Here is a 19326-nt window from a genome sequence, read left to right as displayed (position 1 = left end):
GTAGCTGTAAAACCACTGACCTGAGTGTGAAATCAATTACTGACACACATACACACGCGTTTGTGGTAAACAAACGATGACAAACCCGAGCAGACACACACTCAAAGTGCATATATGAATAGCGCACTCACCAACGGCATTAACTCACACAACCCAAAACGTGGTGCATTCAAACCAACACACACAAAGCTGCTCACAAAATAGCAAGAAGCTTTATCCTCACAATGACGCACCGAAGCATGTGTTTGTGGTAAGATGTGCATCACCAGTAAACACCAGAGTGTTGGTTTGCATGATCATCTCTTCTTCTTAAGAGCGTAAATGTGCGCGCCCATTTGTGCACCCATGTGTGCACGTGTGCATGCTATCCTGCTCTGTGTGTGTGTGTGTATGAAAGAGAGAGAGGGAGTCAGACTCTTTCTGTTCAGGGATTACCAGGTTGCCATGGTGATTAGTTAGAGTGAGGTACGGCCATCTCTGCGGGGAATGATGAGAGGGAGGGGAGACGAGGAGAATGAGGGAGGAGAGACAGGCTGCCGTGTAAAAAGAGCTATGAATAATTGTAGCAATAGTAGCCATGTAGGTCCCCTACAGAACGGCCTGCTCGGTTTGTGAATGGAGAGCCAAGGGATTTAAAATCCAGAAATTACTAAGTGGAAAGGGATCCACGCCTTTCCTTGTCAGCTCTCAAAACACTTCTTGTTGGGTTTTATGGATCGCACAACACTTCCCAAGGGTCAAAGTGCACTGGCTCAAGAACAAACGCATCAAAGACAAGCCCGGTAAGGCAGTGACTCACTTCAGCGTAAGCCTGAACCCAGGGTTTCCGGCTGACGAGCAGTCACCAGTCTTGGCTACCCTGCTATCCAGTGTGTCACAAGTGTTTCACAATAACAGATACCGGTAACTACCCCCCGTCGTTCCAGCAGTGTGAGCTGTTGTGGTTAGTCTAATTAAATCACAAAGCAGGCCAAAACAAACACCCGGGGTGCCGGACACACTTTGCAGAGCTTGTCACTTTGTTTTTGGGGAAGTTGCATTCAGACTTCTTCTACAGTCTTAAATGCGTCTCTTGGTCTTAGATGTGAATGTTGTGGAGTGAAAAAAAAAAAAAAACTTTTCCTTTTTGTATAAACCGATGGAGTATGTGTTCCCCGGCGGAAGAAAAAAACCTTCTTTGGCTACATACACCATATAAAAAAATCATTGAAGTATTTGGAGGTTGCATTGTCACACAGCTGAAAACAGAGTCATTTTCACAGCTCATGAAAAGTTGACGAACATTGGAGACTCGTGGTTTTCCTGGGCGCATAATTTCTATCATCTGCGTCCCTGATATGATCTTATAAAGGATGAGTGGTGGCATTCAAATCTTCACCTAAAATAAAAATACCAAAATTAATTTACAGTAAAAATGTTCTACGGTCATTCTGGAGGTCGAAAATTCACATGTTATATTATATTAATGATACTGATTATATTAACTGGTGCAGAAACATAAAAATTAATTAAGTTATATTTTATTTTACATCATATGTTATAGAATGATGAATAGGTTTTGTGTCAAAGTCTGCAAAGTAAATATCTTTAAGGAAAGAAAGGAAGCAAGTATAACTTCCTGTGCCATGTGGCTAAGAGCATCTCTACCGCTGTAATTCTTAGTGTCTTATAATTTGTTGAGTCCTAATCAGTCTGTGATTCCTAGATCAGATTTGCATGTTGTGTCTCCCAGATATGACACAACCACAGGAAGCAATTGCCACTCGAAGACAGAATGACAGCAGGAACGGAAGGGACAGAGGAAAGAGGAGAGCAAGAGAGAGCGTGAGGGGGTGTTAGGGGAAGACAAGCACTCGTGGGGGTCCCAGCTTTTAAATAATTCAGAGAGAGACTCGCAGCACTCAGTGCAGAGGAGGAGCACTGTCAGGTCAGCTCATTCACTGCAGAGAACAAGTACAGAGGGGAAAAGGAGAGGACTGTACAGAGAGAGGGAGGGAGGAAGAGTGTATAAAGATAGCATGACAGGGGGAGACATTGCCATGGAGGAGTTTGCTTCCACGCGTGTGCATTTATGGATAAGTGTGTGCCTGAGCCTGTGTTGTGAGCCAGCTGCGCATGTGTCTTCTCTTTTGTGTGCGCTTCAGCGATGAAAATAGACAAAATGAAGGAGAAACAGGTCGCTTCCTCCTAGAGCTTTCTGGCAGTCGCCACGGCAACCGCCTCCTCCCTCCATCCTGCACTCCTGTTTACTTTGTTTATTCATACCCCATCCCTCTCTTTCTCCCTCTCTCTTTTTCCTCCCTCCCACCTACGCTCCCCCTCCTCTCCTCCCTTCCGTACCCCTCTTTCTTTGCGGCTTTCCCTTCACCCCTCATCACCCAAATCAGTTTTTTATGTTTCTCTTGTCGCCCGGCACACAAGTCTCCAACTTCTGTCTTATGGCTAACTTATTTCTACACTTCTTTTTTTTTTTAACTTCCTCTCTCTTCCAGACTGTCCTCTCCTCCTCTCAGATGTTTGACTTTGTGAACAGGCATCAGAGGTCACTTCAGTGGCCTGGTAGGGAATAGAAACAAAAAAATGTACATTTGAGAAGTAGAAGAAGAGAGCACACAGGGGAACGCCAGACAGTACACAACCCCTTTTAGAGAGGGATGTAGTTCACGGAACATTGACTGGATCAGGCTCAGACAGTGGGAAAAAAAAGGTGGTGCGAGATTCATACCTTATCACAAAGCCACTGTACATATTTAAAATGATGCATGTCTTTATACATGTCCAAATGTTGAATTAATTAATAATGCATAATATACACAGTATATGCCAAATGAGATCACGTATTGCCTGTATTGTCTTATGTCTGCTTTCCCACAAATATTTTCCCTGAGGTGAATATAAAAGATGAAACAGATAGATTCAAGCTGAAGGACGCCATTAAGTTTGTCAAGGTCACAGTAAAGTCAGTATTGAGCGCCACAAACACTCTGTTCGTGCATGCCTAGGAGTAATTAATATTAGATGGTGATGTGTGACTTGTGCGGGGAAGACACTGGCATCGGTAGCAGGGATGTGCAGCCTTAGAGGTATGCCACATCCTCCCCTCCCTGCTCCTCCGCGCGCCCCCCGCCCCGCCTCTGCCTCTCCGACGCGTCGCATCGCTGAGCGGCGTTCAGCACGGACAGCCAGCGCCGCACGACCCAGCGCAGAGCTCACCTGGCTCCGCCGAGATATTTTTATTTTCCCCTCACCGGGCGAAGAAGCGCCGACCGACGGAAAGCCCCGACGCCACCATGCCAGGTAGAGAGTAAAGGGAGATTTGGGCCGTGTAGAGGAGAGGAGCAACACTGCGGGCGTGCTTGGGGTGGCCTCTCCATCCCCGTGAACACCTTTCCGGGCTCGGAGCGCGCTCGGACGCACGTACCATGATGGACGGCTGGCCGCCGCTGCTGCTGCTGGCTCTCCTCGCCATTGCGGGAGGTGAGTACTTCATCCGCCTAACGGCTCCATCGACGCATCATCACCTTGCAGGGCCAGAAACCACCGGGTGCCTGCGCATTCTGGGGATCTGAACAGGTTTCTGGAGTTGAGTGGAAAAACAAAAGGAGTGGTTAGATACTGAGGAGAGGCAGAGGTGGAGAAAATGACTCTTTCATTGCTGTGTCACCATCTTTCTCACAACAGCAGGGAGCGCGACGGAATGATGTAGTGGAGAAATATGATCCACTACATACAGGCTATGCGCACAGCGTGGAGACATTAGCAAAAGCTAATATGATTTTTACATTTAAAACACAGGAAATGGTTTAATTTAGGATTCTTTTGCACGTAATATATAATGTGTTTATGGACTTTATAAAGTGACACCAGTTATTGTATTACCACATGGTAATACCTGCTGTTATACTAGTTAGCATACTGGTATATTAATTAAAGGTTTTAAGGTACAGAGTATGGTTCAAATGAAATAATTTAAATATGACTGTTTATGCTGTCAACTGGTTGAAAATAAATTAGTTACATTAGATGGAAATAGCAGCACCCTATAGGTTTCTAGGGGTAGCTTCATTTCCTCTCTAAATACTGGAAAGAGAGAGAAATCAATTATTTTATCACTCATGTCTGCCTCTCTTTCCTTCTCCCCCTCGCTCTCTCACTCATTAACACTGAGGTCTTGCAGTGTGGGCAGGTTAATGAGAGGCATGGTGGGCTAAAACAACATCTACATCCTGTCATCAGTGGACAAATGATGTCTCATCCAGCAGTGCAGGGAAGGCCGTCCCTCTTTGTCTAACAGCTTAGACTGATAAATAGTCTTTTTTCAAAGGAGTCTTATTTACGACTAAAGATAGCTGCCGCGAGCAAATGAGGTATGTGTTAAGTGTAAGCTATTAGGGTGTAAGTTGGCTCTAATTTGGTGTTGGTTTCAGCTCAGAGGGTTTGGTCCGATACATCAGCTGATTGGCTGAATAACGACCGTCTTAATATTTTCAGCCAATCTATAATAGTGGCTGTGCAGAGGCCGGCCCTTTACGCTCACACACACACACACGCGCGCGCACACACATACCTGGCCATCTGCCTGTCACTGACTAACTGCTCATCATCACCCGTGGTGACAACATACTCCTGCTCCTCCTGAGAGCGTTACGATGAGATGTTTGTCACAATACATCCAGAAGCAGATTAAACGCTTTGAGCTGCGTTAACTCCTATCACGTCACTCAGCTCCAAACACACATCATATTTTAACATGTTGCATTTTTAGAAACAATAGCAGCCTTTAAAAGGCGGCATATAGATTGTGCGGGGCATATAGATATAAGAAGCAATGTCATTAAAGTACAGCTTTAGATTACACAGGAGACATGCAGTGAAACACACACACACATACACACAAACAGGTAGAAGATTAGTGCATACAATATGTCCAAAATACGTACTGTAAAGGAATTAAACATATATATGTTAAGAGATCAATGCATATGTAAAATAAAAGGTAAAATAAAACAATATTTTAATCATCCATCCATTCATGCATTCATCTGTAACTGCTTATCCTCTGGAGGGCCGTGGGGGGCTGGAGCCTATCTCAGCAGTCAGGGTACACCATGGACAGGTCGCCAGTCTATCACAGGGCTAACACAGAAAGACAGACAACCACTCACCCTCACATGAACACCTATGGCCTATTTAGGATCACCAGCGAACCTGATTTTATCGTGAGCTCAAATAAAATAAACTCAACCAACTAACACAACATCAAATGTTACAAGAATGTGTTTTGTTCTAAAAATCTGAAAGAGGAAACACTACCAACAAGAAATATCACTTTAAGGAGCCTTATAAGCAGTGGAGTACTAATGAGTCATCCTCCCCTTAAGGGAGAAAATCTGATTATCATCATCCTCAGAGACTATAAACTCTATCCACACACAGGCACACTCCAAAACACATGTTTGAAGAAATTCAGAGCACACACATGCTAACACACAAACCCACACACACACAAACGTACCTGGAGCACAAGAAAGCAAGCAGAGAGACTGAGATGTCATTTATTCATGTGGGCCGATGATGGCACCCGGGCTTGTACCGTTTTTATCACCTTCATCTATAAAGAAGGAGAGAATTCATTCAATTCATGCGTCTGATTCAGTGTCAGGACAAAAAAAAATGATGGCGATCAAAGGAGGCGGAGAAAAGTCGGAAATTTTACTCCTCCAGAGCCACGGCTTCACTTTCTTACATAAGGCTCGTACGAACACACGCAGACCTCCATAAAAGGAGTGTCGTATTCGGCGGCTGTGCAAGGACGCTCAAGGACATTTCACCACCTGTCTCAGATACTGCTGTGAGGATGTGGCCACCCGTTGTGTGAGGAGGATGTCTCTTGTCATTTCCCCCTGCAGGCCATGCATAATAAACACGTCTGTGGTGCTAAGTTGACCTGATGCGGGGGTTACTGGATGTGGAACATGGTGTGCGGCAGTCTTATCAGCAAAAAAAAATACACTTAAAGTAGTTTTACTGCAGTAAAACCTGAAAATAAAAACCATCTGCCCCCTGAAACTGATTTTTGTGAACGTATGCACACACTGTAATCTTTGACCTCTGCTCTCTAAATGCTCTTGAATATCAACTAATCATTTCCTTGGCAGTCTTCTCACTCAGTTTTAGGCTGTCGTCACTTTCACGCCGCAGTGTTCCAGCTCTCTGATCTTCACAGCATCTCAACCTGCACATAACAGCAGCGCTCTCCATTGTCTCCCTCTCCCACTTTCTGTCACTTTCGGTCTGCGTCTTGCGTGCTTATTTTCTCCGTCTCTATCTCTTCGCACTGGCTGCCGGCACGCAGCAGCAACAGGATCGGATCAGCGGGTAGGGGCAGCATCTGTGATTAGAAATGCACTGCGGATTCACAACAGAGGCCTCGAATTCGTGTGCGAGAACGTGTGTGATTCCATGTGTAAAGCTGTGCTCTCTCATGTGTGATTTGTGCAAGATTGCGAATGTGTCTGTGTGTGTGTGAGCATAAGGGTGTCGGCATGTTGGTGTGAATGAGTGTGTAGCAGCGGCAGCGCACAGCAGCAAGGCCTGGGAGATTAGCGCGGAGCAAAGGGAGAGGACAGAGGTTTAATAGAAACTTAAGCGGTGGAGAAGAAGAGGCAGATAAAGAGACGTTTGGGCAAGTTAATTTTGAGCTAAGGATATTTTAAAAAAAAAGGTGGACTGTGCTTTTAAGTGCTACGATGCAGCAAGAAATGTATTGAAGATAACCTCCTTTAAAAAAATAATGTATAAAAATATTACATCACTGTGGAAATTACATAATAAATAAAAGTACACTGGCCTGGAAGACTGCAATAGAACTAGACAGAAACAAATTTGTTTGTTAGGAATAGTGTCAGACCTCGTCCTCCTTTCTCTTCACGGAGGCTGCCGGCTCTGACCTGGAGCAAACACAGCCTCAGGATTTATGACTGGATATATGATGGCACAAATAATGGCCGCCATGAGAAGCCTAATACAGTTCAAGTGATGTATTTTATTGCTGTCCCTGAAATAGCTTAGAGAGCCATACTCTGTCATCTCACAGCTGAGCGCCGCGCACTGTACATTAACCACATACATGAAAGGCACTACTGTATAGAGTTACAGTATTATTTTTGGATGTGTGAAATCATAGTTTTGTCACTGCGAAACGTTTTAATGACAGATTACTTGAAGGAAAACACTTAGCATGTTCTGTTTTGTCCGTCAGCATCATTCGTACACTAACATATTCTAAACAATAGAAACACAAGATGTCACTTTTAATGATTATAGGAAATAGAAAATAGAAAAATTGGCTTAGATCAAATTTGGCATCATAAAGATACAGGATGATTTTTATGTATGGGATGGACAACACTTATATTTGTGATAATGAACCTGCCAAAGGATCTGCGGAGTGAAAGTTTATGGCCTCTGCGATTACTATAAAACAAAATATGAGCTGTTATGATATGTAAATGAGACATATCTGTGATTAATTCCTCCATAACAGAAACAGTTGGTGCAGTAATCGATGCCCATGTCTTGATATTTATTAGGGCCGCAACTAACAGGTCACTCTGATCAATTTTCCATAGGTCAATGTGCGCTTCAAAAAAAACAAACAAAGAAAACAAATTTCCAATATGTAAAACAGACGAGAGCAGCGAAGGCTCACATTTAAAGAGCTGCACCCGGGAAATGTTCAAATGTTTTGCTTGGAAACTTGTCATTTCAACTCTAATATTAACATTAAAGCTATAAATGGGTCGCTTCTTTTAAATTCTGTCTGTTTTAAATTCAGTTTGAAAGGCTGTCTCACAATACTCCCTTAGATATTTTATGTAGTTGTCAAAGCTTTGAGTTTGCTCTTTAATTTTACATTGTTCCTTATATGCTGCACGTTTCTGTGTGCATCTATTTTGGTTACATTAGGTTTCCATGTGTTTCTATCTTTGCAGCATATTTTATTTTCCTTCATTCTCTTATGAAAGGGCTTTACAAGTACATTAACATTTGAATTCAATTGACCATGCGTCTCTTGACTGTGGAGTTTTGTAAGACAATAAGGCTTCTGCACCAGTTAGTCCACAGGATGGCTTTGTCTTTGGAGTGCTGTGATATCGCAGCTAGATGGAGGATCGATATTAATATCTCAGCTCTATGGCCACTACAGAGCCAATTGGTTGTTGCCAGTAGATCAATGGATCTCTCCATTATTGATTTAAGAATATTTCCACATAAAGGTTCCAGCTGCGGCCAAAAAGCCTCTTTGGCAGTCCACAGAAAGGAGAGGAGGAAACGACCCCGCTTTGCCTCCAACCTTTTCTCATTTGAGCGAGCTGTATAAATAGAGATCATCACTGTAATAGTCTTAGCGGGATAATTCAATTTAGCTCTCGCTTCGCCCTCATTTTCTCCACATTTGTCTTTACAGCACGCGTGCAGTCCGGCCTCTAGGTAGCGTTTAAAATGACAAACAACAGACGCTGTTGGATTTAACAAATCAAACAAGTTACTGTCAAAAATATGAAGAAGGCCTACACACATGCTGAGGAGAGCACGCTGAGAGCCGTGGCTACCATCTTGTCTGTGTTGGTGCTGTGTTGCGTACGCATGTGCATGGCGGTGCGTAACTTCCCTAGCTTCGGGGTCTAATGGGAAGCCCTGCTGAAATATTCATAGTGTCACATTAAGTTTGCAATATTTGCACTGGAAAACAACCAGAATACAACCTGAGCTACCAGCAACACTGCAACCACTCAGCTCAGCCTTTAGCATAAGTGCTGTGCGTGGAGACAGAGAAAGGGAAGCATTAATAAGTGGCTGAAGATGAGTTAACGTGTGTGTGTGTGTGTGTGTGTGTGGGTGTGTAACGATCAGGTTGGAGGGCGTGGGTATTTTTGCACTCTTGTTCTTGAGATAAGAAAAACTAGAACGGACTAAACCTTTCTGTTTGGGTCTCTAATTTTGTCTCACCGCCGTAAAATATTAGCCTAGACTTTTATCCGTGGCCCCGGCGAATGCTAAGCTATAAATAAGCACAATGTTAAAAGGCTCAGAGAAGTGGATGTGAAAGCTAAGGTGGCGACATTCTCTAATTTTTTAGATCCAGAATTGAATTTTCTTATTCGTGCAATAGTTCATGCAGAAACGTCAAAACAGGTTAAATGTCAACGTGTTCTATAGAATGTATACCGGCGGCAACTGTTGACAGCTCTGCACAGAAATCAATCCTAGTTGGGAGAGAATAATATTCAGGATCCTCTGCAAGTGTTTCTGAAGTGAATCTGCTCTCTCCTGTCATACGGTTTGATTGAGATTCTGGGATCAGTTTGATGCATTAAAGGGATGATGTCTTCCAAGATGCTTCATAAAAATAAATTATTATCAAAATGTCCTTTCCCTTAACTTGTCATCTAGTTAGTTTACGCAGAAAGCTTGACAAATACGAGCCGAGGCGATGGAAATGTGGCTGTTTTCTGCTTCATCATTGTTTAAGAACTGTATTGGCTTCCCGTCTCATCCGACAGGGTTATTGCCTTGTGCTTCAGAGAATAATATGCATTACTCATATGGTTCAGACGCAAACAGTAACGCTTATTTCCCTCATGAATATCTGCACACAAGAAGACACACACACAGGCATAAAACCGCCAGCCTGCGCTTGTACGCAATAAACAACCTGAGTGCTACACACATGCGCTGACAGGATGTGTATTGATGAGGCCAGATTAGTGAAGGAAGGGGCAATAAATGGACAGCGGGCTGTCAGCGGCGGGGAGATGGAGATAACAGGAAGGGGAGAGGGAGGGAGACAATCTCTGGAGTGGGAGGATTATATGGGCAGACTCGCTCGGATGATGGAAAGGTGGAGAAAGTGTAAAAGAAAATGCGATGGCAGGAAAAGAGCGGAAGATTAAAAAAAAAAAGGGTGGGGAGGGAGTCGCGTGTGGAGCTCACGGGGTATGAATAGAGTCCTCATTGATTCGGAGACAGAGGCTATCATTCCTGTTCAGTGAACACAGCAGCGCTACAGGGCAAGAGGGAGGGATCATCGGGATCGTGGGAGAAATGGAACGGGGGGACAGAGAGAAGTAATGAAATGGTGACAAAAGCATCGGTTTTGCTTCTACATTTTTAAGTGGTTTTAACTGAATTTATCTGTCATACAGTTGAATAATTTTGATAGATTTCGATAAAAGAAAGAAGCAGTAAATCTTTCCTTTCTGAGAACCTGGAACCAAGGGTTGTTTGGCATTTTTTTTTGTGGGATAAATGACTTAAAATGTCTATAGATTCAATAAATGAATAATACATATAGACTGAATTCACTTTTGTTTAGTAACTGTTCATTTAATGTTGATGATCATTTTTGTGCAGATGATGAATTTGAAAAGGTTTATGGAGGTTCAAGGTGAAGGATTTAGGGACTTCTTGAAAAGACTTCATCTCGAGAGGGTTTTCCGTGACGTGTTTGTTTTCCCCGCGCCGTTAACAGCCCCCTAAAATAGCACGTGTGAATTTGTCAATGTCAGTTCCAAGTTAACAGTCAGCAGCCTGTGTTTGCCTTCGGGGTGGGGAGGAGGTGAGGGAATTATGAGAGAGAAAAGATGCAGCACAGGGGCGAGCAGATGCCAGCCAGGCAGGGAGTGAATGGCAGGAAGGAGGAGGTGCAGAGCAGTTGTTTTTCTCCATGCATCATGTAAGAAAAAAAAAAAAAAAACCCTTCCCTCCTGTGTGTGGTGTTGTGACAGCTCTGCCTGAACTTTACTCCGATTACAGTCCGCTACAGATGGAGGGATGGCGGGCAGGAGGGAGGGAAACATGGGGGCTAAGACAGGAGAGGGGAAGTGAGGGATGGAGCGAAAATAACCCAAAGCTACAAAAGACTGGCAGTTGGGGAGCAGTGCAACACGGCAGAGGAGAATAGATGGAGACAGAGCACAGGCACTAAGAGAGAGATAAAGACAGAAAGGATAGCGATAGAGACAATCAGACTGGTTGACTCATTCTTGTGATGTCAGATCGTGTATGAAGTGTGTATCGAGCTGTGTTGACATGCTCCAGCCGGCAGTGATGAGTAATGCCATGGTTCAAAGGCTCTGAATTCTCAGTACACATGGATAGCCATGGAGCTCTCAGCGCTGGCAGTGAGGTCAGTGGCCACACAGAGAAACGCCATGATTCCCTGCTCCCATATGTTTGCGCCATACTTTATCCGACTTGACAAATGCCTTTTTAGTGCCAGGAGAGACACAGATGGCTGCAACTGTTCTCGCCTCCTGATAGAAGGAGACGATGATGATGCTAATGTGTTCTCATTACAGGCGGCCTCGGGGCAGACACAGAGGAGCGACTGGTGGAGCATCTCCTAAACCCAGCCCACTACAACAAACTGATCCGTCCTGCGACTAATGGCTCAGAGCTGGTTACTGTGCAGCTGATGGTGTCGTTGGCCCAGCTCATCAGCGTGGTGAGTATGCACATGATGGGTCTGAATCTGTGAGCTCGATTAAATATGACACTGGATTACACACTAAAAATCATCCCACAGATACTTGATCAGTTCGGGATCTAGTGAATGTGGAGGCCAGGTCAACACCTTGTGCTGTTTTTCATGTTTTTTTTTTCAATTGTTCCTAAACCGTTTTTTGTGTGCGTGCCTGTGTCAGGCTGCATCCTGCTTGGGATGGCTGCTGTGACATCAGTGAGTGTCATTGCTATGGGGTGAGGGTGGTACATGTTTAAGTAACATCCACATGAATGCCAGGTCCAAAAGTTTCCCAGCAGAACATTGAATTGTCACAAGATTATGTCTCCTGTCAGTGGTCATAATGTTGTGGCTGATTGGTGTATAGTCATCAGTGTGTTTTAAAGTAATCACATGCAAAGTAAAATACTGAAAGTACTTAAGTACAGTGCTTGAGCAAGCATACTTGTTATTTTCCACCACTGTAAACAAGCTCCAGACGAGGAGTGAACTCATCGCAGTCTTGGGGCTGAAATTATGTATATTTGTTTATTTTTGTTTACATTTAACATCCACACTGCTGAGTTTACACATGAGGATCATTTTAGTCATCATGGTGAGTGCTACGCTCTCCAAGCAAAAGCTGTTGTATAATTTTCTCAGCGGCTCGGGAGGTGCTGCCTCACAAAATGAAACCTAACAACATCATCTGGGTTATCTTGACCTCAGCTCGAAGAACTGAAATATTCTACAGAAAGCTTGTGTTACAAAACTGGGATATGGACGTTTTCTGAAACTTGCCTCACAGCATCTATTCATCGATCACTTAGACACACCTAAGTGCTGTAATGAAATCATAGTTTTCAGCGTAATGAAATTATATGTGTATGTGTTTCTCTGCAGCATGAAAGAGAGCAGGTGATGACCACAAATGTCTGGCTGACGCAGGTGAGACTTCCCACTCTTCATCTCATCTAACTACTGCAGTGCGCCAAACATAGAAATATTATTAAAATGTAGACAAAAGCCCTATTCGCACAGGATTAGTTTTACCTGGGGACGTCCGGGGATTCAGAAGTTCCCCCTCTACGTCTGTCTTTCATGTCACGCATTCGCACAGGATAAACAAACTCTGTGTTTTACACAAATTTACTATCTATAGGTAGGTCTGTGCTTCTTTCTGCTTCATTCCTCTGCGCATCGGAGGATAATAAAAAATATATTTTTGATACTACTGGTCCCGGACAAGAAATTACGAACAACCTGGCAGTATTTAAATCACCTCCACCTTTACTGATGAACACATTGATTTAGGACTTTCCACCCTAAAATCTGTCCAAACTTTGATTTACAGCACATTCTTCATAATTCTTGAGTGACAAGAGGCCTCAAATCAAACAAAAGCCTTAAAAAAGTAAAAACCCATCCCCAAATCACAGATATGTCGATTTACACTGGATTAGTTTTGTCACAGGACATCTGTGTTATGAGAAATAGGGTAGGTATTTGCGGTATATACAAATTACGGACATGGCTGATTCACATGGGATTAAGATCACAGACGACCTCCGCTATTATTACAAATTATAAAGACTAGGTAATAAAAACTAGTCCTGTGCAAATAGGGCTAAACTTTTTAAAATTTAGGTATAAATGGCAGTGAATCACACATTGTGAGGGACTTGGAATTTATTCAGAAATTTGACACACACACAAACTTATGTTTGTATCTTTGGAAGGACATTGACTTATCTCATTCCTCATCACCTAAGTGCCTAACTCCAGCCATACCAGTAACCAAACTGTAGTAATTGTAGCCTCAACAGATTTAAACCTCAAAAATGTGTGGGACCCTGAAAAAATGACCCCGTGATGTGAGTATTCTGCAAAAGTGTGGTCCCCACAACTTACTAAAAACAAGACAAAACACGCACACACATACACACAGAAAAATCTATAACATACTTCACCGTGTGCTGATTTAGATTATGTAATCAATTTCCACAGTGTTACCATACCAGTAGAGCATGATGCATGAGCTGTGCCTCAGTGACTGGAGGGGAAAGATGCATTTCTGTGTTCCATATGTTTCACTGGCTCTGTGACTCACAGTGTAGCCCTACCTCCGCTCGTGTGGAGCAGCATCTCTGAGAACTGACGAGACTGACTGAGTGTCAGACAGTGAGAGAGAAAGACACCAAATGGTATTCGTCCTTGAAAAACCCAAATCTGAAAAAATAGAAATATGAAAAGAGGAGTTTGAATTTATCAGTAACAAGCGCTTCTTTGTTTTTACACAGAAAACTGATGACAGCAAAATAGGTTCTAGCAGACTTTGGATGAGATATAATATAATATAAATTCACCATCTGATTGTGATGTGACTTTGACTGGGCTTTGACCTTCTTTGTATGCTTACAGCTGAGGCCTATATAACATGGGAGATCATGTGGGTACACACATTAAGTAATTATAGCTACAACATATGCTTACTTTTGAAAGCCTGTATTAGAACAAATTACCACAGATGTGTGTTCAGTTTTAGATCCGTTGATGAAACAGCCCAGAAAAACACCCTTCTGCGTATATGTAATGTGACTGGGTATATCTGATTAAATAGTTAATTTGACGCTCTCATATTCTCAAACACACACACACACAAACACTTGCACCTGAGCAGGCTGGGATTTATGACATGTAACGGAGCGTGGAATGACCATCAGTGCTCTATGGATTCCTCCCCGTTGGAAAGTAGCGGAGCCAAGGACAGCTGTCCTGAGCCAAGATGAAGTGTAATGACCATAATGCATCACAGCTACTGCAGACGACCTAGCATGGGCATTACAGCTCCAACATAGAAGAGTCAGACGGAGCCGCTGTTACAGGTCGCACAGGCTTCAGAGCGCCAATGTCAAAGACTGACCCGCAGCATAGAGAGCAAGATAATATTGGTCTTTTATACAAGGTTACACGGAGGACAGAGAGATGTTTGCTGATGCAGGCACACACACAAACATATACGGGAACTGCCATGCTTTGTGTTCCATTGCAATTGTCCTGACTGATTGTGTCTTGGTGTGTTTGAGACCATTCAGGGACAGGACTGACATGAGTGTTACTCTCATTCTGCTTTTGTCTCGTGGTTAAAATCCTAATGAAGGCTCAAAGAGGACAGATAGCACAGGATGTTCCTCGGGCCTTTGTGCATTTTGATGTGTCATATTGACCACCGACTGACCAACGGACAAAAGAGAGGGACAGACTTCCTCCTCCCTGCCCCTCACAAGACGTCTTGTTGCAGCAGTATGATTGGCAGATAAATGACTAAGCATTGTATTTTTATTGGCCCTCAGGAGTGGCAGGACTACCGTCTGACTTGGGTCCCCGAGGAGTTTGATGGAATGATGAAGGTCAGGCTGCCCTCAAAACACATCTGGCTGCCTGACGTGGTGCTCTACAATAAGTGAGTCACTCTCTCACTTCTGTCCTCACTTCAGAAAGCTCCCCGAAGACACAAACAGGCTCATGGATGCATGCATACTGAAAGAGATGCACAACAGACGCACACACAGTCCTCATGATGAACTGAACTAAATCAGCTCTCTGGTGAACTGATCTAGCCGCCACCATTGTAAGTCACGTTAAATAAGAACATCAATTAAATAGCAAGTTCAAGTGTGCAGACCCCGCCGCACATGACTGAGTATGTCCACTGTTATCTACTCAGATTGCTAATGCTACATTACTATACCTCCAAGTCTCACGAGACACTTCAAAGACTGAGTCATCTGCACTGCACACACTCAGATAGACATTCACATTCAGTAAATAGATTGTGATTAACTGCACGTACGGTAGATGTGTGTAGATAATCCACAAGAATGCAAATTGCTCTTCTGCTTGTCAGGCTTGTTAAATATATATGACAGTTATATGCTGAGATTCCAGATAATTAACTGTAATTTAGAGTCTTTATTCTTGCAGTGGTGTTTAAATTTTCATTTGCATTATTTCTAAAATATGCAGCTGTAAATTTGAATTCTGCCACTGAGAGCTGATCAAGGCCTTCTGTGTGCATGATCAGAATAAACTATGAGGGCGCTCCTAGGCAGCAAGCTTTTTTTGCTGGGACCTTACTTACCTCCATCCTCACTCCTAGATCCCCCTCTCTGCATAGTTTATGTCCCATCAAGAACAGGACTCCTCTGTTCTCATATTATTATTATATTATATAATATATATAAATATATATTATTGTCTGACACATTTTTGTCATTTACTTCTTGTAATAATTTGATTAAGTACTAATTTATTTAGGCTGTGGGGCTGTTTTTCTAATTTGGTAATCCTTTAGAGAGCCTGGCACACTCAGCCATGCCTACGTAAATAGTAATAATGCCAAATTGCCGTTCAATACAAATAAATAACCTGCACTGTAATGTAATATGAAACACTTCAATGCCATGTTTTGTTAATTATAATTCGCTTGCGAGTCTAAGGGAGATTAGGATGTTGCAGACCACTTGTCTTCGTGTAATGGAAACCGAACGTCAGCCTACAGTATGGGAATCAGCTCATCGGAGCACAGTGATCTGTCTGGCCTTCTCGTCTTTCCCGGCTTCAGTCCTTACTTTACTGAAGATTAAAAGATCTCCTGACCCCACCTCACTCTGGATAAAATGATCCTTTTAATCCCACGTACCCCTAGGTTGGCATCCTGACGTTATGTTCTCCTGGTCAGGGCCTCTCATTACACTTTTTTGGTTTAAATCATCACATCAGTGTCAGATTAGTCGCACAAATGCCTAAATGTATTTTGTCTGACACCCTTTCCGTTTCTATCTGTGTCCTCTCCCTCTTCATCTCTCTCTCAGTGCTGATGGGGTGTACGAGGTGTCGTTCTACTCTAACGCTGTGGTCTCCTATGATGGCAGTATCTTCTGGTTGCCACCGGCCATCTATAAATCAGCCTGTAAGATCGAGGTCAAGCACTTCCCTTTTGACCAGCAGAACTGCACGCTGCGCTTCCGCTCCTGGACCTACGACCGCACGGAGATTGATCTTGTGCTTCGAGCTGATGTTGCCAGCATGGACGACTTCACGCCCAGTGGGGAGTGGGACATCATCGCCCTGCCAGGCAGGCGGAACGAGAACCCGGCCGACCCCACCTATGTGGACATCACGTACGATTTCGTCATTCGCAGGAAGCCTCTTTTCTACACCATCAACCTCATCATCCCGTGCGTGCTCATCACTTCGCTGGCCATCCTGGTCTTCTACCTGCCCTCTGACTGTGGAGAGAAGATGACGCTGTGCATCTCGGTGCTGCTGGCTCTCACTGTGTTCCTGCTGCTAATCTCCAAGATCGTCCCACCGACCTCACTAGACGTCCCTCTGGTGGGGAAGTACCTGATGTTCACCATGGTCCTGGTCACTTTCTCTATCGTCACCAGTGTGTGTGTGCTCAACGTACACCACCGTTCGCCCACCACACACACCATGCCCCCTTGGGTTAAACTGGTGTTCCTCAACAAGCTTCCCGCCCTGCTCTTCATGCGCCAGCCAAGGAACAGCTGTGAGCGCCAGAGGCTGCGTCAAAGACGGAGGGGACAGGAGCAGAAGGAGGGCGGGCGCGGCGGGGAGGCCGGGGCCTTGATGGTGGGGCTCGGGCTGGCAAGTGCTGGCGGGAACGGAGGGGGAACCTCCACAGCGGTGTTTGGCAAGGAGGACAGTGATCCTTGTACGTGCTATGTGAACAGGGCTTCTGTTAAACAATTCGGAGGCGATCTGGGAGGTGCAGGTGGGGGGTCCATGGACGGTCTGAACAGGGTCAGGGAGAGCCGAGAGGGAGGCTCCGGAAACCTGCCGAGGGGTAAGCAAGGAGCAGGAGGTCCTGCTCTGACTCAAGCGCTGCTGGCTCAAGCCTGTCCGGGCTTTGAGGAGGCTGTGGAAGGAGTGCGCTTCATCGCCAACCACATGAAGAGTGAGGATGATGATCAGAGTGTGAGTATTACATTTTCAGAGTGATAGCAGCCACTGTTTAAATCAGTATCTGTTGCTAGATTTCAGAGCCTGAGGGAAGTTGGATTTTTGAGGCAGTAAAAAGAACATAATATACAATCCTATGCAATGATGAGTCTAAGAAATTTTACAGTTAAATTTACCACTGATAATTGTCATCCCTCCCCGCTGCGGCACACGGGACTACAAATACTTTTTAAAGGAGAACTCAATATTTTCAGTTAACGTGGCTTATGCCGTGCTCACTTTGCATTCTTCGCCTCCGTTGCAGAAATTCAGGGGAAGGAGGAGTTGCACATAACGACACATATATTGGGCGACTCAGCTCATTTTTGACTGAATCATTTTAAAGTGGGCGAAAGTAAACAAAGAAAATAGGCTGCATATTGAAGCCTTTCACCAGCTACAAAGGAGTCTGGTTCCCCCTAAAGTAACTGAAGACCGAAAAACAAGAGAGATAAAAGAAGAGTCGATATTGGACTTAAATTCTCCAGCCGGCCAGAAACAGGACTCCAAATGAATGCTAATGTGCTGCTGCATGTGCTAACATATATTGTTATAATTATGTATGATCTATATATTGTATGCTGCCGTTTACTGCTCTGCCAGGACACATTAAGATTCATCCCTGGGTTAAACTAGACTTGAAAGAAATGACCCTGTGCATATGTGGATAAAATACTGTTATACACGTTACCGTCGTTTAAAAGTATCCTGAGCAGCACAGATCAGATCTGTTATGATACAGCTGTGCCGTTTAACCCTGCCTTTTAAAACGCAGACCAGAAGCTAAGGAGACAGATCTGGTGACGCAATCTGTGAATATTCAACTCAGACGTGTAATTATAGCAGCAGCATGACGTGTGCATAGAGAAGGAGTACAAGTGGAAAGGAGCTGGAATAGAGGAGGCAGGACATAGAGGAGGCTTCTCCTCAAGGCTTCTCTCCTGAAATGAACGAAGCCGAAGAGGGGAATAAACAGTCCTACGTAATTCTGTCCATCATCACCATAGCTACCACTCCGTCGCCATGCCGACCCCTTTAAAATCCTCCCTCTCCTGGCACAGTGCATGGCTCATCAGCCTGTACCCTCCCCCCCCCCCTACTCCCTCATCTCCCCTCCTCCTCCGGTTATCATCGCAGGGGTTACAGTGTCAGAACACCCTCTGTCTCTCGCTGTCCTCCATCTCTCTCCCGCCTCTCCCACGTCCTTCTCCTCCTCCTTGACTTGTGTCAGACCTCATCAGAGCTGTGTGGCAGAGCGAGTCTCCGCTCACATTAACCCTTCACCTCCATTAACCCACCACATAGTTAAAGGCAGAGGGATAGATAGAGAGAGAATGTGTGATTCGGGCTCTCCTTAATCTTTCTCCTCCTCCCACATCCTCTTTGTCCCCTCCCCGTCCACAGGTGAGCGAAGACTGGAAATATGTCGCCATGGTGATTGACCGCCTCTTCCTGTGGATCTTTGTTTTTGTGTGCGTGTTCGGCACACTGGGCATGTTCATGCAGCCCCTTTTCCAGAATTACACAGCCAAGACCATCACCAGCACGCCAGGCTGACCATTTCCCAGCCACGAGCACGCTGACGGACAGCTCCCCGACCAATCAGCACAGCAGGACAAGGCCCGGAGGTGGGGGAGTGGGTCCGGGTTTTATTGTGTCGACGGAACTGGAAATAAAAACAAAAACTGGTACTGAACAGCAATCACGTCCATTACCTTTATAGTAACGTTTTTTGCAACAAACAACTGTTCTTCTTGTGTGAAGACAAAGAAAGACACCATCATCCTCTTACC

At 44.4% G+C, this 19326-nt stretch overlaps 1 protein-coding gene across 1 annotated transcript; it reads left to right on the top strand.

Annotated features, from left to right (window-relative positions):
* Positions 1-3422: 3422 nt before the first annotated feature.
* On the top strand, positions 3423-19090 carry chrnb2 (cholinergic receptor, nicotinic, beta 2; the record flags this gene model as incomplete). The annotated part of the gene is made up of 6 exons (XM_084556661.1): positions 3423-3477; positions 11364-11509; positions 12410-12454; positions 14860-14969; positions 16381-17509; positions 18938-19090. The coding sequence occupies 6 exons, from the start codon at positions 3423-3425 to the stop codon at positions 19088-19090; spliced, it is 1638 nt and encodes a 545-aa protein (XP_084412787.1).
* Between the last annotated feature and the right edge of the window lie 236 nt (positions 19091-19326).

The sequence above is a fragment of the Chelon labrosus genome, assembly GCF_963514085.1.
Source record: "Chelon labrosus genome assembly, chromosome: 12".
Lineage (NCBI taxonomy): Eukaryota > Metazoa > Chordata > Actinopteri > Mugiliformes > Mugilidae > Chelon > Chelon labrosus.
Note: the sequence above shows the minus strand (reverse complement) of the source record. Positions and strands in the feature narration are given on the sequence as shown.